Raw genomic sequence first — 26,302 nt, 5'->3', positions numbered from 1 at the left:
CGAACTCGAAATATAATATTGAAAATTGAACTCGAAAAGGCTTGAACTCAAAAAAAAATTTAGAAACTCGATTGAAGCCTAAAATTCGAGCTTGATTGAAGTGAAAGAATAGTTCACTCAATGCTCACCAAAAGGCTCTATGATTTTGAATGTCAAATTACCTCTATTATTTATAGAAGTTAGTTGGGATGATCTTCTATGTTTCTTAGTCATGTGAGATTGTTTTTAAAAAAAAAAATTAAACCAAACAATATCATTTTGTTATGATTTTTTAGCCCCAAATTTATTTTTTAATTATAGTTATATAATTATATTTATTATTTAATATGTTTTACCATAAATATTATGTTGTAGTTAATTTGAATCATTTTGTTTCACTTAGATTTTATGGTTTTTAACTTATATATGTTATGACTTGCTTTGAATATGAATTGTAATATAAAAAATTATATTTTATTAAATATTTTTGGTATTTTTATTTAATTTTTTAAATAATTATGACGTCATTCGGTTCTTCCGATCGATCAGATCGATTCGACCAGTTAAACTAGTGAATCGGTAGCATGACCGGTTCGCTAACCGGTTCGGTTCTGAAAACGATGGGTGTAATATAGTTTTGATACAGACGCCCAAGGCTAATTGGCTTGGTCTTTTTCTCATCTTTCTTTCCATTTCCGGATTCCCTGTTCGCACCTGACTGTCCCATCCTGTCCTACTCAGCGAACCTAAAACCTGTTCTCACCTTTAGCTTTATTCAACACTTTATTGTTTCTCCATCCTGTTAATTGCTTTTGTTTGATTATTTTTACCCTCAACACATCGACACCAAAAATCCCATCCCTCTAGGGGCTTAGTTTTATGTCCTTTGAGTCATTTTGGTGAACTCGCTCGTTTTGTTAGGTTTATGTTAACATAGAAATCAATCATGCAGCTAAACCATAACATCATGGATTTAATTCAATGAATCATATATATATATATATATAAAAGAGAGGAATGATGATGTCACTTTCATGTTTTCATCGTCACCCTGCAATAATGCATAATACTATCAAGGAATAAATAATTGCAAAACCGTAGCTAGTGGATGTGGCGTTTCCTTCCCCTTTCAAACGGTCCATTAAAAGCCTTACAAAGGTAATGTCAACTTCACCCTTTTTAGGGTCCCTTCCCTTCATTCCTGCCCTTTGGATTCTCATGCCTTAGTTGCAGCTTCAATCATTTAACTCTGAACCGATCTCCCCACTCACCACGCTTGGCTGAGGGCCAAGAGCCTAAGAGGATCCTCAGCTAATGGTATAATTTCATTTTTAATCCATTAATTTTTTTAATAATTCATGTTAATCACTATCAACCCCTTGACGGAACAAGGAAACAATAGTTTAGTTCCCAGTAAATCAATAATTAAATTTAGGGTATTCTAACACTCATTTTTAGTTTTGGTCCAAGACAATTCAATCTTATCTAGGCTCCCCAAAACAGAATACTCGATAAAATCTATAGTGTGTTCAGTTAAACATCAAAATCAGTTCTGGGAAGCAAGGGAAAGGAGGAAATTGTGTTTAGGGATCAAAGTTGAATTGTTCATTTCTGGAAGGGCCAGAGTATCATTTTAGTATTATACTAAAGTTAATTTTATAATTTTTGAAAGGAGTAAATTGAAGTTATAACATTTAGAGGGAGTCAATGCTCCTCCACTCTGTCACTGCTGCAAAGGTTTTACTTTCGGTCAATAAAGAAAATTTAATGTTAATATTCGGTTTTTAGATTAGCTGGATATCACGGTATACTGATCAACTGAAATTTTCGAATAAGGGTGTAACTGATGATTCAAAGTTCAATCCATGTACATCTAATTACACGAACTCAGCCTTCAGCAAATCTTTCAAATTGCCAATTCTGACATGTTTTTATTTTTAACGTTAAAACCTACGTGGATTGATTGATGTCTGATTAGATTAGGCTAAGGCTAAAGTTTAAGGGATAAGTATGAAACAATAGTGACACACCACTTTGAAAATAAACCAGACATCTTTCTTTCTTCTTCTTTTTTGAACAAGGACACAGTGACTGGTTTTCACTGTTATTTTGATGCTTCGCTTGCCTTATTCAAACTGACTTCCTTTTTCGATCTCTTTTTAAAAGGGAAATAGTTAGTAGTGAAATTAATTTGGTGGAAAAAAAAAGATTAAGAGTATAGTGAGATGAAAGTTTAGAATCTATGTGAGATGGTCATATAGATTGTTCAAATTGATGACCTAAAAGGAGAATAATATTACTGACAACACATGTTCGTCATATAAATATAATTGTTAGAATTTAAAATCTTCGAGGAAAATAATTTCATCTTTTATCACTATGGGATGAGTTCTACTCAGTGTAATTTTTAGATTATCATAGGAATAAAATTGTCACCGAAATTCGATATATAAAAGTTTTGCTTAAGAAAATAATAATTTGTAATGAGGCGTGCATGAAACCAATAAGCTAACAAATTGCATTAATTATAAAACCTCCAAGTTTCCAACGAATGGTCAGTATTAAAAAGGAGACAACATGTTTCTATTTCCAGATAGATGTATGGAATATGAGAATTTCTATGTATAGGTCAAAATTGAAAATTCTCACGCAAAAGGAAAAAGAAAGTTGATGCTCAAGGAGAGATTCGAGATATGAAAATACCTGTAAAACCCAAGAATAATACGCAACTTTACTAAGGCACACTGATCTTCAGCTGCTTTTAACAGAAGAAGAAAAATGTGGAGCAATGGTTACAAGCAGTCTTGTAGATGTATAAAAAAGGTCTCTTTTGGTTGAGCCAAGAATTGGGAAAATTTTGGTTTTTTGTGATTTTGCCCATAAGCACAGTGGATACAATAAATTAGACAAGTTGATGGAGTGAAAAGTGTGTTAATTTGTGACATTTGTTGATGTTGTTGTGGTGGGGAAAGAGAGAGAGTAAGCAATCCATTGTTTAGCTAGCCCACAATCTTTTTGTTTTGCTGCCTTAAATGGGAAACGTTCTTCTCAACTCCTTCCTCATTTTACTTCGTGTTACACACTTTTAAAGATAAACCCACAAGCCTACAACTCCCTTCCTTATCAGTTATCGCCCCTTTCCTTTGTTTGTATCCTTTTAAAAGTTGTGCAAAGAAATTTGTTTGAAAGTCTGGTTAATTTGGGCTATTGGTTCTTTGTGGGATTTTTTTATGGTGAATAAAATGGGGAGTCAGGAGAAACATGTGACTGAGGAAGCTGGTTTTGGTGGTGGTCCAAGCCAAGGAACTTTTCCAGTTCAACAGGTATCTTTTTCCAGCTTCTTTGTTTCAAAGTTTTCATTTCATTTTTTTTTGGATCCAGTAAGAATGCTGTTCTGGAGAATTGAAGAAAATTTCCATGGTTTTTTAATGCTACCAAATGATTGTTTTTTATTTTTGGATTATCTTCTTTTTGAACAAATGATTGTTTAGCCCTTTTTGTGCTCTGCGTGGCTTCTGACAACTTTTGATTTAGTTTTTTTGGGGGGTGAAGTTTTAGCTCTTTCTTAATCTTATACAGTCTAATTTTATAACAAAGTAAGCTTAGTACCTGCTGCAAGTGGTACTGCTTTGAAAAGGTGCACATCATGCATGTCTACTTGATCTAAATATTGTTTCTGCATAACTTTGTTAGCTTTAGACTGGCCAACTGAGCTGTGTTATTGATCTTCTAATGTTTAAGAGGAATGCTTGCACTGCTGTATTTGAAATTGCACAACTAATCTGAGAAAAGAAGTTAAACATGAGCCGAATCACTCCGCCATATCGTCTTCTGTTATGGAAGTAGTTTCTCTCGGGACATTAGCCCCTTATATCATACCTGGATAAAGGTTTCTATTGAGATTTTAGGTTCATTTACCCAGAAAATATGAACTATTTTTGACGAATTCTATGTTTTACTTCCGTGAGTCCGAGAGTCTATACCACAGAGCTTGTCCATGTTACAATTGCAAAGTATTTTTAACATTTCTTGTATTGGAATACTTTGACGAAAGACGGTTGGCTTGTCTTAGTTACAAACTGCCAAGGGCAGTGTATCTTTGTATGTTTTTCTTGCATGATGATAAATTGTTATTGGTTGCTTTTCAGGTTGAAGATTCAACAAGAATAGCTGAAGATACAGCTCGTTCTCGTCATTGGAGGCGAAACAATCTCTCTCTAGAGATACCCTCAAGAACTATCCAAGAATCCGTCGTAGTAAAGATTCCCCCAACACCTAGTCCGACTCCTAGGAAAGTGAACTTTCTCTTGACACCAAATCCATCTGATGCAATAACTAGTGGCTCCCCAGGTCCCTTCTCATCTAGAGGCAAATCGTCCTTGAAAAATCTCCTACCAAAACTAAGCTTCAAGCAGAGAAATGCTAATTTAGATATTGAAAAGGCTGCAGCCATTGCTCTAGCATCTTCTTCTACTTTACAAAGGGAGAAGCCCTCCATCTCAAGGACATTGTCAATTTCAAAGATATTTACTCCTAGGATAAAAAGGACGTCATCGTTGCCTGTAACTCATATTACTAATTCGAACCTGGAGCCTACGAGCACTGGAAGCCTCAGTGGCTCTGTAAACCCTAATGTACGTTTTGTTCTATTTACTCCCTATGAGAAAACGGACATCATCATGCCTAGTTGGGTGTGCAATTCTCACTTTAATGCACAAGTCATAGTATTTAATTGCTAGTCATTGCATAATGTAACATCTCTATAATCTATTGACCTGACCAAGTGATGGGCTTAATGTTCAATGAGGGCCATCTGAAACTGTGTTAATGTGAAGTGGAACATACCTGTCTATAAATATTTTCTGTGTTTCTCCTTTCTAAAGTTAGTCAATTACTGCGTACTTGTTGATGTTATTAGTTCCTTTGCAGAAAAAAGGGAATGTGTTGCAGATATCTCGCTCATTTTCTGTTCCTGTAGATGGCAAAGAAGGAAAATTAAGGAGAATGGGTTCATTTTTTCGGGTGATCCACTCAACTCCACGAGTAAAGGAAGGAGAAATAAGTTCAAATGTTTCTACGGGGCCTGATGCTGGTATTCCACCGTTGCCTTTATCTTGATTTTTATGTTTATGTTCATTTTTTAAAGTCTAGTTGCTCTATTTTAATCCATAGAGACTTGTTAGCATCTGTAAGTTTGTTGTCAAGAAATGTGAACCTTTTTCCCCTAAAAAGTTCTTTCGGTTTCGAAGATGCCAATGGCATCAGAAATGGAATCTTAAACCGTTGGATGAACTCTTTATATCATTTAGCAAGAAAATAAAGACATAAAATGCTCAGCCTTGAACTTCTGTCAGTAATAAATTTCTAGATAATTACACTGTACTTTTGGGATCTATTAACTATCATCACAAGTCAAGGTCTTAATGAAAACTTATTATTCAGATAACAGTGATCCTGATGGTGAAGACATACCTGAAGAAGATGCTGTTTGTAGAATTTGTCTGGTTGAATTATGCGATGGAGGTGAAACACTGAAGATGGAATGCAGCTGCAAAGGCGAGCTTGCTTTGGCACACAAAGACTGTGTTGTGAAATGGTTCAGCATCAAAGGCAACAAGACCTGTGATGTGTGCAAGCAAGAGGTTCAGAACCTACCTGTCACACTTTTACGAATCCAAAGTATTCATGGTGGAGGTCTTCAGGCTGACGCTCCCAGGTATAGGTAACAAACCATTTGTTAATGGATGAACTTATTTACCTATGATTGCTAAAACTCCTAGGATGCTGATAAAAATATGATTGCTGAACTTACTAGTTTGATGTTTACAGGGTTTGGCAGGAGGCCCCTGTTCTTGTTATTGTCAGCATGCTTGCATATTTTTGTTTTCTTGAGCAGCTTCTGGTAGGATAAGTTGTTTCTTTTGTCTGATTTGCCCCGTTTTACTACTTGATATCCTTTACATATATTTATATTTGTTTACCTGCAGGTTGGAAAAATGGGAACTGGAGCAATTGCTATCTCTCTTCCATTTTCATGTATGCTAGGCCTCCTTTCATCCATGACTTCATCAACAATGGGTAAGCTCGGAAACATCCTTCGTCATCTTAAGTTGGAACTTGGTCAGCAGCAATTGTTTTAGATTTTATATTTGGATGCACCGTTTCGGTTTCGCCATTTTCTGTTTTAGGTTAGAAGCCGAGCTGGACTCTAGTTTCATGCATCCACATGCTTGCATATATAGCAGGCACTTGCAATGGATCAAGGAGAAACCATAGTTGATTAGGCTCCAAAAAGCCGTCAGAACTGTGAAATTTTATGGGAAAATCCTGCAAATTATTCTCAATATTCTGACTTAAACTTCTTGATCATTCGTATTCAGTGCAGCGGAGATTTGTGTGGGTTTACGCATCAGTTCAATTTTCTTTGGTGGTTTTCTTTGCTCATATATTTTATAATTTGGTAAGTGGTTGTCTACATATTTTAGCACCGATTTTCTTGGATTTGAAACAACTTGACTGTAAGATTGTGAATGGTTGAGGCAGAATTTTTCAGTCCTAGATATTATATACAAATATGTTATGATAATTCCATAGGTAAATTCAATGTTCATCCTTGTACCGAAACCGGTTATGAACATTCCGAAAGTAAAATATGTTTGAAAGAACAGAGTTGGCTCATATCCATTCGTCTTCAATGTTTGTTACCTGCAGGTGAAAGTACAAGCGATTCTATCAGTTCTCCTGTCAACATTTACTGGATTCGGTATTGCAATGAGCGGGACTTCTATGATTGTCGAGATCCGTCGATGGAGAATAAGATGGCAGGCTTGGTCGCAACAGCAAAATAGTCCGCAAACTATGACTCAACCGCAGGTCCAATCCCAATCCCAATCCCCTGGAGGTGTTAATGCACCTCAGACTCAACGAGGTCCTACAGTAAATCAGCAAAATGCAGAAGCTTCCACGGGGAGCTGAATTGGTTGATTACTCGGAAACCCGACAGTGGAGGCTCTAGCGCTATATTATGTTATTTAGACGATACTTGCTTCTGTAATGTAAATCAAATAGGCTCTCTCATACATGAAAGAGATTGGTTCAGAGACTGGAAACGAACATGCACCTCGAATTTATGTTTTGATCTCCCAAGAGACACTTCCGTGAACTAGGTTATAGTGTGCTTTGCCAAACGGTATATAATGAATACATGTGTGCAATTTAAGTTGCTTTTTTTTAATGCAGTTTCTTCTTTTCTATGACTGCTTAGTTTATTTTTTTTTGTTATTTGTTTCATAAAATGTGTTATTAATTTGAAATAAAAATATTTCATTATTTAAAAGTAATTTGAAAGACCCGGTTGTAAAAATATGTCACGTATTCAGCCATCTATGGTCTTCAGCTTCTACATAAATTTCTCGGATAATTCGTTCACCTATTTATTAATGACAAATTGGAGATCCTCCTTGTAAACTCCTTCCGCCATCAATCCCGTCATTTGAAGTTCAAAACACTGCGTAAGGCAACCACAAGCCTTGTTTCTACTTCAATAGTTCTATACGAAAACTCATAATTTTTCCCACAAGCCTATGTCACGAAGGAGCTTGCTTATTATGCATATAGAACAAGGTTAGTAGGGCTTTCCAGCTATTGAGAATTATATTCTCTTTTGTTTAATTTTTCCTTGTACAGGGAAACAATCTCCGTGGCAAAGAATTCAACTTGGCATTGCATTGGCATGTCATGCCTAAGACCGGAAAGATGTTTGCTGACAAAATCGTCCTTACCGGCTATAATTTTCCAAAGGAATATAGATAAGGTTTTCTTGGCGTATGTTTTGTGGTTACTCTAACTTAAGCTGTCTCAGTATGTTTGAGGACATTAAACCTCATTTGAATTAGAAACTTTGGAAGTTGACACTTCAACACTTCATGTTTGAGGAAATGGGTATTTCTCAACCTTTTTCGAACGCCTTTACGTTTTTTTGGTTTGCTATTTTTTATGGGTAAATTATGTCATTAGTCCCTTATGTTTCCGGTTTGATCGAATTTAGTCACCGATTCTCTAATTGAGTGTGCTTGATCCCTAACGTTAGTCTATCATGTTTAGGTTCCTCAGTCGTTAACTTCCGTTGGGAAGTTAACCCATTAACGGAAGTCTAAGTTTTCGTTAATTCATTAACGGAAGTCTAAGTTGACAATTAAAAAATAAAAACCCAACCTAGGTGTTTCTTCTCCTTCTTCCATAAACTTGCTTCATCGATTATGCTATAACTCTTGTCTCATGAAGTTGCATTTAATCACACACGCAAATATATAGTTTTTAACAACTACTTTAACAAATATCCACTTCTTCTTATTCTTCTCACTCTTTTTGTTTACCTCTCTCTCTCCCCTTCATTTCTTCGGCAGCAACTCTCACCGAAAACCCACCGACAGTGATTCACTTTGTTTCAAGTTTAACTACTCAAATACTGGAGCAGAAAGGGTACACTCGATTCACCCCTCACTATATGACTTGGTCTTCCAAAAAAACCATGCAATCTTCTTCTTATTCTTCAGCTATATCAGTGATTTTGGTTTCAAAACCCATGATTTTCCCAGAACAAAAATCAAGCCTTGAAGATCTCAAGGTTTCAGTTTCTGATAACAGCTTATCCGTTGGACCTTTGTCAATACAATGCAATCCCTCATATGGTTGTTCGAAACACAGTAAGTTCATTTCATTCTCCAACTTATACATTTCAGATTGTTTTCGGTGTTGCTCATGTTATTATCCGGTTGATTTTCAGATGCATGTATTGCCGAGGGAGATGTTCAAATTCTCGACATTTGGTATAGCCATGGCACTTCTCAAATGGTTCCCTTTAAAGCTAGTGGATAAGTTGCTTTTGCTGTTATCCAACTTCACCTTGGGCAACACGGATCAAATGGGTCTTCGGATGCAGAAAACGGGTCCGATTGAGCTCAAGAATGGCATCAAAAGACGCCGGTGCTCGATGTCGGTGCACTATCACAAATAAAGTCCAATAAAATCAAGGTAAAAAAACAGACCCTCGCGTTTCAATCGCTTTCTTATATGCTTTTCAAGTGCTTTGGTTTCAAAAATCATGCTTTTCTCATGATTTTCCCATTTTAAACCAATCATGGTCTTCCAAGTCACCAAGCTCGGCGAAGGTATCTTCATCGGTTGTTCGGTTAGCCACGAGGTGACTGACGGTACGTCGTTCGATGGATGTGGTGATGGAGAGCGTGGGTGGAAGGCGGTGGAATGGTTATGTGTGGTTTAATGTGAAGAAGAAGAAGAGCACGTAGAGGGTGGTGGCGGATGGCTGTCGGCGGCGCCTAACGCCGACGGTGAGAGGCGGACGACCACTGGGATTTTAGAGCTTCTCTTGAGACAAATGGAGCAAGATTTGCTTGAGAGAGAATGAAAGAAGAAAAAGATGAAGAAGAAGAAACCCGAAGAAAAAAAGGATACACAAGAAGAAAGAAGGTAAAAAGAAGAAGAAGAGAGACTACTATATAGTTTGTTCTTTTTTTATTCAAAACCCTGAATCAAATAAATCTTTAAATTGAAGTAAGAAAGGTTTCAAAGAGTTCCAAATATAAGATAAAAATCAAATGTAAATTACTTTGGTTTGCTTAACTGCTTTTCACAATTCTTTTACAAAATCAATTTGTTTAGAATCAGATTGGTAATTACAGTCAATAAATTCAATAAAAAAGAGTGATTACTACAATTGCTGGGCAGAGCTTATTTAAAGAGCTCGCTCCCCAGTGTTACAGCTTCAATCTCCTCTCCTGCTTCAAATTGTAAACGTCCAATTTCTGTCTCTTGAATTCGTTCAAGCTCTTCAACGATGCTCCTCATAGATGGTCTTTTCGGTCTAATATCCACACATTGCAGTGCCAAATCCACTATTTGTTTTGCACCGCGCATTGATTCTCTCCCTAAGGTTCTATCAACGATATTGTCCGAATACTTGGCCTTCAAAAACGAATGATGTTTTCGTTAGAACAGAAGATTGCTTACACAAGTACTTGGGAAAAACTGTATCGGATAACAATAAGAACACCGCAAAACCTGCATTATTAACGTTGTTTCCAAGTTTGACAGATCTCGACAAGCTGCTTCACATCCACTAATCAACTCGAGGAGGAAGACTCCATAGCTATATACATCGCTTTGCACTGAAAATTTCTTTGATGCATACAATCTTCAGAAAGAAAGGATGAATTAGATACAAGTAATGAAGCTAAACAATGGGTTTCTAAGGAGGACTGATTTGCATACTCTGGGTCAAGAAAGCAATCGATGGCTGAAGATGATGCATAAAACTGATTCTCAGACAACAATTTGGACAATCCATAGTCAGAAACCTTGGCAGTAAAGTTTTCATCTAGGAGAACGTTGCTACTTCTGAAATGCATGTGCAGAAGAGGAGGAGCTAAACTGTGAAGGTATTCAAGTCCTGATCCAAATTAAAAGGTACAGTTGAGAAAGCTAATGGTGTGGATTGCTATTTAGATATATAGATTTACATTTATAGATTGATGAATATACCTTTGGCCGCACCTAGAGCAATCGATAACCTTTGCCTAATGTTTAGTTCTCCAGTTGGTGAACCTTCATTATCTGGGAAAATAAGTGACAAAACTTCGGTTAATTTGCAGAGGGACAATTATAATTTGAAAGTATATGTAAAATAAATTATTACCATAGAGGTGATGTCCAACGTTTCCATTAGGGATATAATCATAGACAAGAAACTGCTGGTAGTTATCTTCACAATAACCAACGAGCCTGACAAGATGCTTGTGTCTCACTTGAGCTATTTGCTTAACCTGCGTTGAATCAAAACAGAACATAACTATAACTACTGTAACACAAATCTTGTTCCTTAGATGCTAAGAAATGTCACTTCTAGGGTTTTCTAAACGGTTTCAATTTGATGTTTTCTTGGTTCTAAGTTGTTGAAAATGGTTCCATTTATCTTCTCTGTTCTTGAATGCAAAGTTGCAGTAATGCAAACAAAGATTCAAATCAAGTGAAAAACAAATCTTAAAATCATCCCTATTGCCCTACCCTTTCACCTATGCTGTTTCCATGATCATGAATGCCTGAAACCGAACTTCTTTAAGTTGTCTCTAGCATCAGTATGGAATAGATGTTTTACCTCGTGAAGGAACACGGGAATTGGGGTGTTTAAGTATCTTTTGATTGCCACAATAGTTCCATCTTGAAGCAATCCTTTATGGACTAAACCGAATCGACCTTCACCAATTATATTACTTTGACTGAAGTTGCGTGTAGCTTGTTCCAGCTCTGACATTGTTAGTTGCCTTAGATTTTGTGTATGGATGGGAGACGGCACACCGGCATTGTGGGAAGTGTGAACTCTTTCCAACTCAACTGCTCAGACACAGAGATTGTTCTATGATGCAATTATTGTAAAGATGTCAATGTAATAATTGAGGTGCTACAATTATATGAAACGAGATTTACTGGAATCAGAAAACTTTAGAGCCTCGTAAAATTCTGCATCAAAGTTATGAAGACCGGCGTACCGGTAGAAGATGGCATAGAAGACGCAGCCCCAGATGTTCTCCTCATGAATCTTTTTACACGCATCAAGCAGATATACACAAGCACCAGAATGATCACGACAAGAAGAGCTGCACTGGTGCTGCCAATTATGGCGGCAAGAGTCTGTTTTCTCGGTTTCTTATCGCCTGTTTGCAAAGGTGTGAGTGTAGGAACACCATTTTCCCCATCAATGGAAGCCGCTGCTACTGTTCCATGTCTAGATTTAAAGGACTTCTCTCGATATTGAATCGGAGCAAAAGACAACAATTCAGATAATCTACTTGGAAGAGATATCTCAGACAACAATTCAAGTGTGTTTTTAAAAAGGGAGCTTACAAGGAAACAACACCGACATCTTCTAGTCGATAACAATTTACATATGCCCATTGCCTCAAGCAGGGGAACTTCCCAAATCTACCGCTAGTTTGTTGAGGAGTGCAAACTGTGTTCTTGTAAATAAGTAGAGCTTCGACGAATCTCGGTCTTAATATCAAAGAGAAGAATGAATCAATGAACTCATGGATATGAATCAAATTACTATATCAAAGAGCTAGTAAGTGAAAATTGCTTACTCTGAAAGAAAAGAAAGAAAGCTCACTGAAGAGGTTGTGACATAAACAGTTGGGTTGGGACAGTTGAATCAGCAAAAGCAGTGGCAGCCGCTGCCACCAGAACAAAAGCATTGTCAATATACCTCACTCCATTGATGTCTCCGGTGACCAACCATTTTCTAGCCACTCTAAAACGAGATTCACACCAAAATCTATCGGTTATTGTTATGAATTTACAGTTATATCATATCAGAGTAAAAGTAACCTTCAAGAGAGGACCTTTCTGTAATCACAAATTTGTAAAACAGAAAAAAGGGGGTAAAACTCCATAAAAAAGTAACCAAATAGATTGAGGCCATTCACATGAATAAAGGAATGGAGAAAGCTTCGGCAAGAGCAAATTAAAACAAGAACCTATCTGCATGGTGACAAGCACATATTTCTATGTTACTTTCTAGTAATTCAAACTTAAGAATATTGTGAGCTGGATTGAACAATAATGCTTCTCTTTACTGAGAAATTTGCATAAAAAAATGTCGGACTGAATTGAACGATAATGCTTCTCTTTACTGAAAATTCCAGCTAAGCTAGTAAAAGAAGAGTTAAATTGGTTGTCTTTATGGAAGTGGACAGATACAGTTATCTCTGTTTTTTTTAATCTTCTTCTTAACCTGCTAGCCAACGATGTTCATGTCTGTAAATCTCCATTTGGCATGCCAAAAAGCTTAAAAGATTCCCTGAAAGAATCTAAGAAAGTGGTCAACTGTCAGCCAAGAACAATGCTCGCCGGAGACCATCCACAGAAATGATATAATCTCTCTACCAAACATAATCTAACCAAAATCTTCAAATAATTCATAGGTTTTATCTGAAGAAAACAATAGCATTTGGTTAAAGTATACAACCAGACAGAAACATATATTCAAGGCTAAGCAAGAGCAAGTAAACAAAAAGTGATGAATCACAGCGACATAACATTGTCTCTGGAAACTATTTTTTGCAGGGAACTGTTCGAAGGTGAAGTCGCCATTGACAGAGTGCCTATATACTAATAAGCAAAGTGGCCAGCAAACACCAGAAACAAAAAACAATTATAGAATACGTACCATTAAAGCTGCTCGTCCTGCAGGCAGAGTTATCAAGTCAACAAAAAAAACAGCTTTTATTTCTTCCCAACTTTTTACAGTTCCCAGAGGGCTTCTTTTGTAGGTAAGCAACTAGGCATTGAAGAATGGAAGACTTCCAATAAGCAGCAAAGGACAGAAGAAGGCCATATAATTAAATTCTCTCGCACAAAATCTTCCCAAGTAGGACCCGATGTTTCCTTTTTAGGCAAAACAACAGTTATTCTCAATCAATGGATAACCCCATAGCATTTAAACTCCTTTTTAACACTTGAAAGATGGTGTAAAACTGGTCTCGTCTTGGAAGGGTAGGGTAGAGCCGTAGAGGTACGTATGGAGAAGGGAGGGGGAAAAAAGAAATTTTTTCCCTCATTCAGGGTCTTGGATGATGGGTCCTAATCAGGAAGGGGATTTGGTGGCAGAATTGTAATGAGCAGGCAATGAGCGAGGGACCATTGTTTTTGGATATAGTAGCTGAGGCAGACAATCACGTGAGGAAAAATGTGAAGACAGCCGCTCACATGCAATGCAATGCAACCACACCCGTTACGTTTCTTTCATTTATGGTTTTGGGGGGTCCATTTTTCATATGAATTCCACTACTTTTATATTTCCAAACAGGTAAAATACACCTTTCCTCGTTAAATTTTATTCATTTTCTTATTTTATTTATTGTATTTTTAATTTTTTAATTTATATATTAAACTTTTAAATTACTCATGTTTTGGTCAATCTAAATTATATTTTGGTGTGATATGACATTTTATTATTATTATTATTTAATTTAAATTATGTTTATATTAAATAATAATAAAAATCACATCATACCAAAATAATAGCAAAATAGTTTAAAGTGACCAAAACAAGAATAATTTAAAAGTTCATTATATAAATTGAAAAAAACATTAAAAATACAATGAATATTATAAGAGATAGAATAAAGTTTAATAAAGAATGTTGTAGCTTACCCTTCCAAATATGGACATTAGGGATGGGCATGAGACTCGAACTTGAAGGATTTCGACTTTTAAAGAAATTCGGGTTCGGGTCTGATTTCGGTTTAGTGTAGAAAATATTTGGCGCCACCCGACCCAAAAAATATAATTTTACCTTATATATTTAAGGATAATTATAATAATACTCCTCTATATATATTATTTTTCAATTAAATCTATATTTTTATTGAATAAAAATAATATTTTTATTATTATTTCGAGTCAGGTCAGGTCGGATTATAATTTTATCTTATAAAATCGGGTTGAGTGGATGGTGTAAATTTTTCGAGACATGTTGGGTGACGGGGGTACAACTTTTGGGTCGAGTCGATTTAGCCGAAACCTGACTCAAACTCGACCCGTGCTCATCCCATTGGAATCATCATTGCCGAGGGAAGGATCAAATAGGTAACGATGGATTTTCGACGAAATAATTTGAAAAGTTTATTTAAATTTTTTGAAATTTTAAATAATTTTTTTTTTTGAAAAATATCAGAGGCAGTAAAATTAAATTAACCAAAAATAAACAGCACACAAACCTTCTTACAATTTCACAATCAAAATATTGAAAGGTGTACGGCGGATACCTTAATTAATTGTAGTGAGCCTTAAAATGTCAGAACTCTCAAGTGATTGGGGCTTCAAAACACGATGAACCTAAAAGGATCTCTCTTCAATTTAACTGTGGGCTGTGCATCTCATGAATTTAGACATTGGAAAAAAGACCGATTTTTTTAAGTTGAATTAAGAAAGTGCAGAAAATTTTATCAGAAGCAAAATTCCGACGCCAAATTTCTCACAATAATCAGCGTTCTCGCTCAGGTCCCCAATCCAAGAAAAAGGAGTCTCTGCGTAATTCTTATTTTTTTTTATTTGTTGAAATTTTGTGATATTTGATGAAAATGCAGGAGCGTTTGCTTGGCGCCGCACTCGGAACCGCGTTGACAGGGATCATAGTATTTGAGCAACGGAAACGCATCTATGAATCGATTTCGGATCACCAGTCTCAACTCCCTTCCCAATCTCAGGTCCTTCTTTTTATTTGATTTCTGGTGCTTTCTTTTATATTTGCTATCTGAAACCCCTGAAAAGTAGCATATTGAAGTGCTTATAGTTATTTTATTTAAAAAATCAAGATTTAAGCTTCTTTTCTTAAATTAGTTCCAAGGAAAAACATATTTCTTATTAATTTGTGATGTCGTTGATTCTGTTTTTTTTTTCTGATTCTGATGAAAGGAAAAAGTGCTTTTGTATTCGAAGAATATTAGGAACTTCTGATGAATTTATAACCTTTGAAATTATTGGGATAATTCCATTGCCATAATTTTGTTACTTCTATTGCTATAGAAATTATCCTGCAACTGGAAGTCATTGTTAATGCCTGCCCCAATATCATCTGGCATGATAACTGATTAAACTGATGCCTAACGGTTTTTATAGAACAAGCAACTATGTCACAGTAAATGTGAGTGCAAAGTATAGAAGATGGGAATTTGATTGGTAGAAGTGCAAAAATCAAATGTGTAATGAGGAAACTAGGTTCTTAGTTTTGTATTTGTTTCTTGGAAGGAACTAGGAGATAACGGCTTCCTTCCCCCTTCATTTTCTGAATTTCTTATAAACTTCTTTTAGCTTTCTCCTTTACATTGTTCTTCCTAAGAATTGAGGTTGATCATGAGAAATCTTGTGTTCTGGTATAAATTTTCTAGGGTTACATGTAGAGAGATTGAGGCATATTATGACACCCTGTAACATTTGAAGTTTGGCATATTGTCACATTCTTCAATGTTTGAAATTCAAACTCTTCTTCTTAGTATCCGTCGATGTTCAAAAATTAATGATTGAACTCGTTGATCTTACTCCCTAGCTTTGCATAAGAAATGAAAAAACCTAAACTGTCTGGATATAATTATTAACAGGTTTAAGTGCTTAAGTTTCTAGTGTTACAGAGTTGTATCTTAAGAAGAGAAAGCAGAGTAGGCTCTTCTAAGATGTTATTAACATTCTTTTTAATTGTTTAAAAATGAGAAAGTAATTTCTGGATACATTTTGGTTTCTTCTGCAGTCTTTAAACCTTTGTAGTTAACATTAGGTTAATTGTTATTAACAATCAAATATCTTCAGCGATACTGTCACCCTATTGACATTTGACACCAATATTTATGTGACCTCTAATGAAGAAAGTATAAAACCTTAGATATGAGACTTATGCATGTGGTTTTGGAGTATATCTCATGTGGAACTATAGGAAATAGGAAGATATGAATTTGAAAGAAACCGTTAATGTCACTGAAATGATGAACCTGTTATTATCAGTTTTAGGCCAATACAAGCCTGCAGATTTTATCAAAAAAGAAAAAAATTGCTATACAATTATATTCGGCATTTACAAGTAAAACATTGTTTATCATTTGCATTGCATGGTACTAAATTCCCATAGTTTTTCTTTATTTTTATTCCAGATGAAAGAGACGATCTTTGGAAAGAAATCTCGCTCAGAGTTCGCTCTTCTATGGAACAAAGCTGTGGACCAGATATTTGTGCCAGTGATTGAGTCCATTAGTTCACGTCGTTGGTAGAAATTTGGAGTAACAACTGTTGATGTGTCTATTACTGCATACATCCTGGGGCCATGCTTTTAAAAAATTATTTATATATTCAGTTTCTTTTCCTTTTCGTTTAGGCTTGAATGTCTTAGAAGTAGATTGTTTTGTCTAATCTACATTGGATCATGAATATTGCCTTTGGAGCAGGCTGTATTCTTTACCAATTAGTTCTTTCCCTTGGGTTGGATTATGGAAACTTGAGTTTGAGAAAGAGGCTTTAGGGTTTTAAATCAGGGTTATCGATACCGACTATAGCAGTCAGCATCTTCCGGTTTTTAAGATTAAATGAAACAGTACCATATGGTATGAGATGCTTAACCTGAGATAACATAAACGGAATGAAATATGTATTCATCTTGCACTTTGAGATATGAATCTTTAGCAACTTGTTGAGTATACTATTTGCTTTTATGCAGTAAATTTGAACTGCAAAATTATTCGGACTTCCCTCAACTTGTTTTTGATCTTTCACCTGGTTCTACTTGGTTCCAATCTGCTAAGACTCCTGGTCGTTTTTCTTGAAACTCGTCATTTTTGGTTAAAATGATCTACTTACCCCAACCTGAATCATCAAATATAATCTTTGAGAATGTATTTGATTCCTATATCATAAGATTACATTTGAGAATAGGATTCTCGGAATATAGTATTTAGAGAATTTCACATTGTTTTGTTTGATTTATTTTATCGGAGTGTAAAATTACAGTATTTGGTTGAAAATATAAGATTATTTAAAAGTAAATTTTATCATATTATCATTGTAACATATTTTATTTTTAATAATTTAAACTTTTAATATTAGCAAGAAATTCATAAATGTATTTTTCCCTGATGCGAATGAAGGTAAGCTTATTACTGAATTTTTTCTTTTTTGGTATGTCAAGTGCAACTTAATGGTTTTGTCAAGCGTCTAAATCTACCCCCAATGCATTATGGTTTAGTTGACCAGTTCATAACATCAGAATATTGAGCGGTGATGCAAACGTTAAAAATGAATGTAAAAGTTGTTGGCATCAAGTATTTGTGGGTAGTGGAGCAGTTATCTCACATGGCTACTTGATCAACTCTTAAAGCCATGCAAGTTGGGGTATAAAATGAGAGAACTACAGTACCCTGTTTTTATCCTTTTCCCTCTATTGTTAATGATTATGGGCATTATCTCGGTTATCTTTCTTGATTTTCAAGGCCTAAATTTGTATGTGTCTGCCATTGCCTCGTACGATTGTGATGATCACAAAATCTCAAACAGTGGGGAAAACTCTATCACGCAATTATGCAACAAATTGGACCGTAAAATAAGATAACGAAAACCAAGAACAATAACAAATAAGATGGTTAAAAACGTAAAAGAAAGGCTTAATTCTGAACTGCCCTAACCTTGGCCTACATTATACAATGGAAAATACTGAAGATCGAATGATTTAAGCAGATTGAACATAGCTTGCTCAATTAGCATTGGTTCGACGAACGTTAAGCACGTAATAAACGCCCATTTTACCGTCCATTTTAGCAGCAATAGGCAATGGCGAGCAATTGGAACCTGCACAAGGGTTCTTGGTGTCTGGCACTTGGGTTTTGGGATGGAAGAATTCATATGCCGAGGGCGAGAAGGCCGCGGGATTCTCGTAGGCAATGCCATGGGGAGCTCTGCCTTCACCATTAGCAATAGTCAAAAGAGCCAAAGAAGATGAGAGAAGCAAGAATGAAACAAATGAACTCATTTAAAAAAAAAAATCGAGTTGCCTTTGAGTTCAACTCTAGGTGCCTTTACAATGGCTTTTATAAGGACCTTTTAAAGTGGTTGCTGTCGATGTTGCTTGGCATTTAATATTGAGAAGATAAATCATGCTTTCAAAAGTGCAAGCCATTCATTGAAAAACAGTTTTTAAGTTAAAAAACTAGTAATTCATTTTCAGCTATATATATATATACAGAGAGGACTTCTTTATCTATCTTAATCTTCATTGACTAACATCATCATTGTGCCTTTATTTCATATACTTGCCCCTGAAGCCAAGCTTTCTACCTGTCAGGGTTGGCTTCTCAAACACCCTTGATTGAGAACAAAAGCAATTATAATAACTCGATCACATTATCCATTATGCACTCAAATGAGAAGAAAATCATAGGCTTATCTCAATATTAACTGGAAATTATTACATCGTATAAAAATAATACAAACAGGCTCGGTTAACAATGCTGTGATGATTTTGTTATCATATTTTGTTTTATCATGAAAATATGGAGTGATGGGAAGCATAGGGGATTAACTTAGCTTTAAAGAACAGCAAAGGGCCTTTAAAAGCATATTTTATATTCACCATTATTGCAAGAGGGGTAAGCATGCAAACCCAAAAGCTACATCTAGTAATTAGTAATCCATTTATTCATATTATTTTTTTCATAAAAACATTTAAAATGTTATAAATTTTTATTATTGCATAGAAAAATAAATTAATGTTGAGATATTTAATCTAAAATTTAAAATGGATTTTTAATTTTATCAATGTAAAAATAAACAAAATTACAATAATAACATTTTTATCATTTAAAATTATAAAAGTAATTAAAATAAATAAATCACATTAAATATTATCTTTCATAAATATAAATAATTTCCTTAGTTTTTTCTTTTTATTATATTTTTTTGTTTACCCTCCTGCCTTCTTAGAGTTTTGTCTTGACTAATCCAGACCAATTCATGTTACACATCTTATTTTGACGGATAAATTTTCCAATGAAGATTTCATATATACACAAAGACACGAATTTGAAATTGACTTAAACAATATCAAATTGTTTATCGCTTGAATCAACCCGCTAATTATCTTCATATCACATTGAATACTTTATAACCTACAAAATTCCAACGAACCAATAGTGTGTCTTTCTATCAATGGTTTTGATTCAAGTGATAAACAATTTGATATCGCTTAAGTAAGGTCTCGGGTTCGGTCCTTATGTATGTAGAAATCCCCGCTAAAAGACTCACCCACAAGAGTTAAATGTGCGACGTTAGTCGATTCGGATTAATCAAGGTGAATATTTGAAACAAGAGGAAAAAAATAGTGTCTTCCTATGGCAGTAATATTTAAATCATTGGAGTTTTCATGCAGTATTGATGTATCTTACATTGGTCTGTTTTAGTCTGGTTTTGCAGTGGCCCCTTCAACATATCCCCGCGATTCTTGTTAGTCAGTGGGCTTTTAAGGCTTCACATGTTTTAAGCATTGCACCTCTAAAGTCACATGATTTATCCACATGTATTGAACATTCCCTTTGGAAAATTCGAGGGTATATATTATTTGAGGGTAAATGGATTATTTGATATTTTATATATTTTAATATTTTTGTTTTGATTATTTAATTTTTTTTAATTATATATAATATTACATTTTATTCTTATTTTGATATTATGTCAATAAAAAGTAAACAATGATACTAATGTGATTGTTGTTTTGATAATCCTTATGTAAGGGATCCTGGAATTGAATCCCATATCATTCTATCTATAAACTTTATCTTATGTTGTTTTTTATAATAAATTTAAATATAAATTTTAATAAAATAGTAATATATGAGCTAAACTTAATAATTAAGAGCAACACCCCTTTCGCAAGTGACATAGATTCAAGACCAATATGTTTCTTTCTTCTCAATTATTTAAAAAAAATACTAATTAAAATAAAATTATTTAAAAATAATAATATATAAATTACCGACGACGATGATAAATAAATATCAAATATATAATTTATCCTATTATTTATTCAATCATTATAATTGGGTTGGATCATCGAGGCTGAGAAACAAAAGCCCGTCCTATTTGTTCTGGACCTATAAGGCCTGTGTAAATATAACTCTGAATGTATGAAATAAATTTCCTTTATAATCGACCATCCACAAAAATAGGGATGGGCGTGGGATCCGAAATCGACGAGTTTTGAACTGATCTAATTCAATCGGGTCTTATTTTTTAAAAAATATTTAAGGTTCGGGTTGGTTTTTTAAGATTATGTTCAGGTCGGATCGGATTCGAGTTTAGAGTAAAAAATACACTATCCGACCTAACCAAAAAATATATATTTTTACCTCTATTTATGAATAATTGCAATAATATATCTTTATATATTATTTTCTTCCAATTAAATTCTTATTTTTATTGAATAGAAATAATTTTTTTAATAAATATATTATTTCGAGTCCGGTCAGATTAAATCATTTTCAGATTTTATCTCAAAAGCTAGATCAAATTCGGGTTAAGTGAAACGTGTATATTTTTCGAATTGAATTTGAGTCAGATGAAATATTTACAATTATCGGATAGGGTCGAATAGATTGAAAATTCAACCCAATCAGACCCATTCAAATCCCTACGTAAAAGACCGTACCTTCGATGATTGAGTGACATTTTATTAATTAAAATATGATTGAAAATTAGGGTTTGCGTATTAAGTTTTTGGGTCTTGCGAGAGCTCTGATGAGTGTAGAATACTCCGGGGAGGCAATAATTAATGCAAAGTTAATTCCAATATCTCACCTTCTTTGCCCTATAAAGAAAGTATCACAGAATAAGGACACGATAAGCTTAACTAATTCACTAATTAAGTATAATTATACGTGGAGGATGAGAAACGTCCGATTCCCCCTTTTTTTTTTTAACAAAACAAAAAGTAAAAGGACTTTTAGAAAGAGCCGCTAAATCAAATTCTCAGTTGGGTGAAAGAAGTATGATTGCTTTACTAATAGTTGAGACCCTGTTCGGAGACGTTTCGGCTTATATTCCTATTAATGTAATTTCGATTACAGATGGACAAATATTTTTATCCGTCGATCTATTCAATGTCGGAATCAGACCTGTTATTAATGTGGGGATTTCCGTCTCTAGATTAAAATTCGCGATCCAAATTAAAACTATGAAACAAGTCACGGGTAAATCAAAATTAGAATTGGCCCAATTGGCCGAATTAGAAGCCATTACGCAATTCGCTTCATCTCGATAAAGTTACTCATAATCAATTGGTAAGAGGTCAACGATTACGTGAGTTGCTTAAACAATTCCAATCAACCCCTCTTACGGTGGCAGAACAGATAAATACTATTTATACTTGAACCATTCTAGACCTTCATCGACCTAACACATTTCAATTTTTATTATTTTTTTATAATTTCAAATAAAGTATATTAAGATGATTGTTTTGATTACTAAACCTTTAAAAAATGTAAAGGAAACGATTAATTAATATACTTTTTTCTCTATAATGCATTTTTATCCTTAGCCAGTATATACTTAATATATAAAAGATCAAATACATCACCTCAATCTCTCATTTCCAATATTCAGCACCACAACAAAATTAAACTCATCTAACCTCTTTTGTGACATCATCGTCTAAAAGAGCTATTAATTATTCTGGTGCAAAATATAAATATAGACGATGTGTAGTTTAAGAGATGTTGAGGATAAGGATGCTAATACCAAACCTTTATTTCAAAACATTTAGAAATATGCCCCACAGGTAAGAAGACTCTCGTAGAAAAGAAGAGAAGACACAGATTAAATACATTCAAAGCGAAAGCAAAGAAAAGAAAGAACAAACAGGAACCAGAAAGCCAGCCTTGTTCACAAATATACTCCTATTTACAGTTCAATGGATGTCTCATGGTTCTCCATTTATTTTTGGAGTTAAATCAAGCATTGCTCTTGAAAGATCCAAGGGCTTTGACGGCTGCTGCTCTGAGGATGTATTGGTGGTAGAATGCAGCGATGGCAGCTCCAATGAACGGTCCAACCCAGAATATACACTGAATAACAATGAAACATGATCAGCAACAATTATAACATTAAATGGAAACCATATAATACATAGGGGAGGGGAGGGAGTAATTTACTTGGTCATCCCAGGCCTTCTCTTTGTTATAAATGACAGCGGCTCCAAAGCTCCTAGCAGGGTTGATACCAGTTCCGGTGACCGGAATCGTGGCAAGGTGAACCATGAACACAGCAAATCCAATAGGGAGCGGTGCCAAAACCTTTTAAATTTTACATGCAGACGAAATTCATCACTCGTGATTTTGGAAAGTGAGTTGAAAAAGTAATAGTAATGGAGATATAATATACATACAGGGACATGGGAATCTCTTGCATTCCTCTTGGGATCAGTGGCGGCGAAGACGGTGTAGACAAGAACAAAGGTGCCGATGATCTCTGCACCCAATCCAGTGCCTTTGTTGAACCCATCTGCGACCTCGTTCGCACCACCGCCGTAGCTGTTGTAGTAAGTCTTCTGGAAAGCCTTGACCAACCCACACCCACAGATGGCACCCAAGCACTGAGCCACAGGGTTTAAAAAACGGTCTGTGACCGTGATTTCGACCACGATATAACAGTTTCACCGTCATTCGAGTTACCCGCGACGGCCGTAATAGCATCCGCGACGACCGCAATCACGGTAAATCCGAAATAACCGAAAACGCGACCGCGATTTGAAACCTACCACCATGTACATCAACGCTAGGATCAATGACACCTTGCGTGCCAAAAATAGCCCAAACGTCACAGCCGGGTTGATATGTCCTCCTGTATATCACACAGTTCAATCAAAAAAAATTTCATCGTGTTGCTGTAACTTTTGTTTAGTTACCAAGAAGAAGAAAAAAAGGAAGAGCTACTCACGTGAGATACCAGCAGTGCAGTAAACAAGAATAAAGATCGTTCCACCGAAGTCCCAGGCAATACCAAGGATACCGACGCCGCCGCAATCAGCGTCAACGGTGTTCTTAGCAGGATCAGTTTGGACCTTGTAGCCAATCACTGTCAATACGGTGACATACAAGAAGTGTAGCGATGAACTCGGCAATCACTGCTCTATAAAACGACCATTTTGTTAACTCTTCAGGATCAATCAATGGTGCCGGTGGTGGATCATGGTAGTCCTTTGCCCTTCCACGTTGCTCAGCTGCAGTCTCGATATCCTTGGCCATTTTCTTGCTTTCCTAAAAAACGGAAATGGGTTGGGACTTGGGAGTTTTGGGTTTGTACTTAATTATTAAGCTGTGGATGAAGAAAGCTAAATGAGATGAGGGTTTATAAGGGAGCGAGAGGGAAGGAGTGATAATAATGATTAAAGGAATTGATTTATGTGATTACATTATTAATCATTTAATTTCAGCCGTCCAATCCACCTTGATCTCCAGTCAGGGCCGGTTCTGACTTTTTCTTGACCCGGGATAAAATTTAAAAAATTGGGTCATAATTTAAAAGAATATTAAAAAATATGCAATATAAAATTTTAATTAATTTTTTATTAAATTAAATAAATATTAATTCATTACAATATCAAAAATGACAAAAACATATTTAAGCATATAAATACTTATAAAAAAACATTGTCTTCGAGCATTTCTTGATGCAAAATCATTGATGATAGTGTCAACATCAATGTTTTCCAACATATTTTTCTCAATATATAACATAGCTAACCCATTCAATCTTTCTTGTGACATTGTTGACTTCGAGTAATTCTTCAATAATTTCAACTTTGAAAAACTTCTTTCCGCGGATACTATCGTTACCAGCACTGTTAATAAAATTCGATAAGCAATTGAAACATTATGATAACAATCTCTAGCTTTAACAAACTCAAGAACTTTAAGCGCTGACATGAATACATTTGGCAAAGTCAATTGCAACACTTTATTTTCAGAAAAAAATCATCTGCATCAACATCCGACAAATTATTATGAGAAAAAATAATCTTAAAATTATTATAACATTTTTTTAATAAGTCAATAAGAAATAAGTTTATGGGCCTTGCTTTTAATTTAGTTTATTAATATTTATGGGCCATGCTTTTAATTTAGGATATTAATATAGTTTTTAACTTTATGATGAGAATAATAAATTAATAAGAAATAAATTTATGGGTCCTCTTGTATTAATATAAAAAAATTATATATTAATATTTATGAGTCTTATTTTTAATTTAGTCTATTAAAATATAATAAATTAATACAAATTAAAATTATGGCCCTTGGACGGGTGCCCCTCTTGTCCCTGCCCAGAGCCGGCCCTGTCTCCAGTTTCTTCGTTTGCGTTGACCAACCATTTGTCATACAAATCACATGGCGTTTCTTTTTCTTTTCAATTTTTCACCATGGCAACTAGAGAGATGCAGAAATTTATATTAATAGGTGTGAATTTAAGAAATTATTAAAATATTAAGGATGTGAAGTTATAAAATTTTTAAAAATATAAAATTAAATAATTTATAAAAATTATAAAAATAAAATTAAAAATTTTAAGGTGTGTTACGCACCCTAACACACCCCCTCCATCCATTACAGCTGCCATGCCCAACGTTTTCATTATTCCGATAAAATTAGAAGATCCTGCCTACGCCTTTTTAATATATCGATAGGTATATACTTTAAAATTTCACCAATAAATTAAATAATACTAAAATTGACTATGACAAAAATAACCAATTTATTCAAAATTAAAATCAATTTTAATAAAATATATTCAAGTGCCTATGGAGAGATGTAAATGCTACTATGTTGATCAAATTTGCTTTTAATTTAAAATTCACGAAAAAATCAGAAGTTAATATTATAAAATTAAATTTGATATTGATTAAACAATTTTAGCATATAAATGTGTTACGAAGATGACCACCCATTGTAAGGTACCACGACCTATAGTATACCAGATAAATCTGTAAAACTAATGGTGTGATTGTAAATTATTTCAAGTATCTATACTCTCACGTTATAATCACATGTTATACGTTAACATTAATTTCAGGAGATATCCAAATGACGTATACATGTTTTTTTAGATCTTTAAGGTACAGAAGTGTAAGGCTGTTTTAAATTAAAAATGGAAGAAAATAGAATGAGAGTAATATATTGGACATACAACTCTATTAGATCCTTTATTACATAAAAGTTTAAGAGATCAAGCGATATCAAATAAGATTTGCGATGATACAGATATCAAAGAAAAAAAAGGATATCCTAAACGGTATTGATATTGTAAAATTTAATGTCACAATTTTTTTTTTAATTTTTAACTCCTCGATCTTAGATTATAATATTTAATTAATTTTATTTTCAATTAAATAATAAATTTAATATATTTCAACCAGATTAAATAATTCTTTAACCTATCTAATTACATATGAGATGAATGCATTTGATATTATACCGATATCAATTTAATAAGTATGTATTAGTTTCGAGAATGATGTCATCTACATGTGATCTGGAGGTTATTTGACATAATTGACACTAATTTTCTCTAATATTCCTTTTCTGACACCGTTTAATCAATATTTTTCGAAGTAGCACCCTTTCTGCTGAGCTGACGAAAGGCGCGTCCCCGGGGACGCGCTTTACCATTGTTTTCGCTGAGTTGGATGCTACGTGTGGAAGGCGCATCCCCGGAGACGCGCATTCACTGA

General features: G+C 34.6%; 3 protein-coding genes and 1 pseudogene across 4 annotated transcripts; 2 read left to right on the top strand and 2 right to left on the bottom strand.

Annotated features, from left to right (window-relative positions):
• Nucleotides 1-2,783: 2,783 nt before the first annotated feature.
• Nucleotides 2,784-7,141, top strand: LOC120194541. 2 transcript variants are annotated; one of them, XM_039196817.1, is made up of 8 exons: nucleotides 2,784-3,302; nucleotides 4,128-4,613; nucleotides 4,909-5,071; nucleotides 5,422-5,701; nucleotides 5,809-5,881; nucleotides 5,967-6,057; nucleotides 6,360-6,439; nucleotides 6,691-7,141. In XM_039196817.1, the coding sequence occupies exons 1-8, from the start codon at nucleotides 3,210-3,212 to the stop codon at nucleotides 6,952-6,954; spliced, it is 1,530 nt and encodes a 509-aa protein (XP_039052748.1). In that variant the 5' UTR covers nucleotides 2,784-3,209; the 3' UTR covers nucleotides 6,955-7,141. The 2 variants fall into 2 exon arrangements, with proteins under 2 accessions (XP_039052748.1, XP_039052749.1); XM_039196818.1 differs by having other exon boundaries at nucleotides 2,785-3,302; nucleotides 5,422-5,695.
• A 2,588-nt stretch (nucleotides 7,142-9,729) lies between these two features.
• LOC120194295 (probable serine/threonine-protein kinase PBL28) lies at nucleotides 9,730-12,033 on the bottom strand. The gene is made up of 8 exons (XM_039196636.1): nucleotides 11,899-12,033; nucleotides 11,544-11,793; nucleotides 11,153-11,388; nucleotides 10,694-10,820; nucleotides 10,540-10,611; nucleotides 10,270-10,447; nucleotides 10,060-10,192; nucleotides 9,730-9,963 (listed from the first exon to the last, which is right to left on the bottom strand). The coding sequence occupies exons 1-8, from the start codon at nucleotides 11,947-11,949 to the stop codon at nucleotides 9,730-9,732; spliced, it is 1,281 nt and encodes a 426-aa protein (XP_039052567.1). The 5' UTR covers nucleotides 11,950-12,033.
• Nucleotides 12,034-13,677: 1,644 nt separating this feature from the next.
• On the top strand, nucleotides 13,678-16,964 carry LOC120194294. Its single transcript, XM_039196635.1, has 4 exons — nucleotides 13,678-13,813; nucleotides 14,972-15,054; nucleotides 15,141-15,260; nucleotides 16,695-16,964. The coding sequence occupies exons 1-4, from the start codon at nucleotides 13,678-13,680 to the stop codon at nucleotides 16,809-16,811; spliced, it is 456 nt and encodes a 151-aa protein (XP_039052566.1). The 3' UTR covers nucleotides 16,812-16,964.
• Nucleotides 16,965-22,498: 5,534 nt separating this feature from the next.
• On the bottom strand, nucleotides 22,499-23,855 carry LOC120194293 (annotated as a pseudogene).
• Between the last annotated feature and the right edge of the window lie 2,447 nt (nucleotides 23,856-26,302).

Source organism: Hibiscus syriacus, unplaced genomic scaffold (assembly GCF_006381635.1).
Source record: "Hibiscus syriacus cultivar Baekdansim isolate YM2019G1 unplaced genomic scaffold, ASM638163v2 tig00116997_pilon, whole genome shotgun sequence".
NCBI classification, from domain to species: Eukaryota; Viridiplantae; Streptophyta; class Magnoliopsida; order Malvales; family Malvaceae; genus Hibiscus; species Hibiscus syriacus.
Note: the sequence above shows the minus strand (reverse complement) of the source record. Positions and strands in the feature narration are given on the sequence as shown.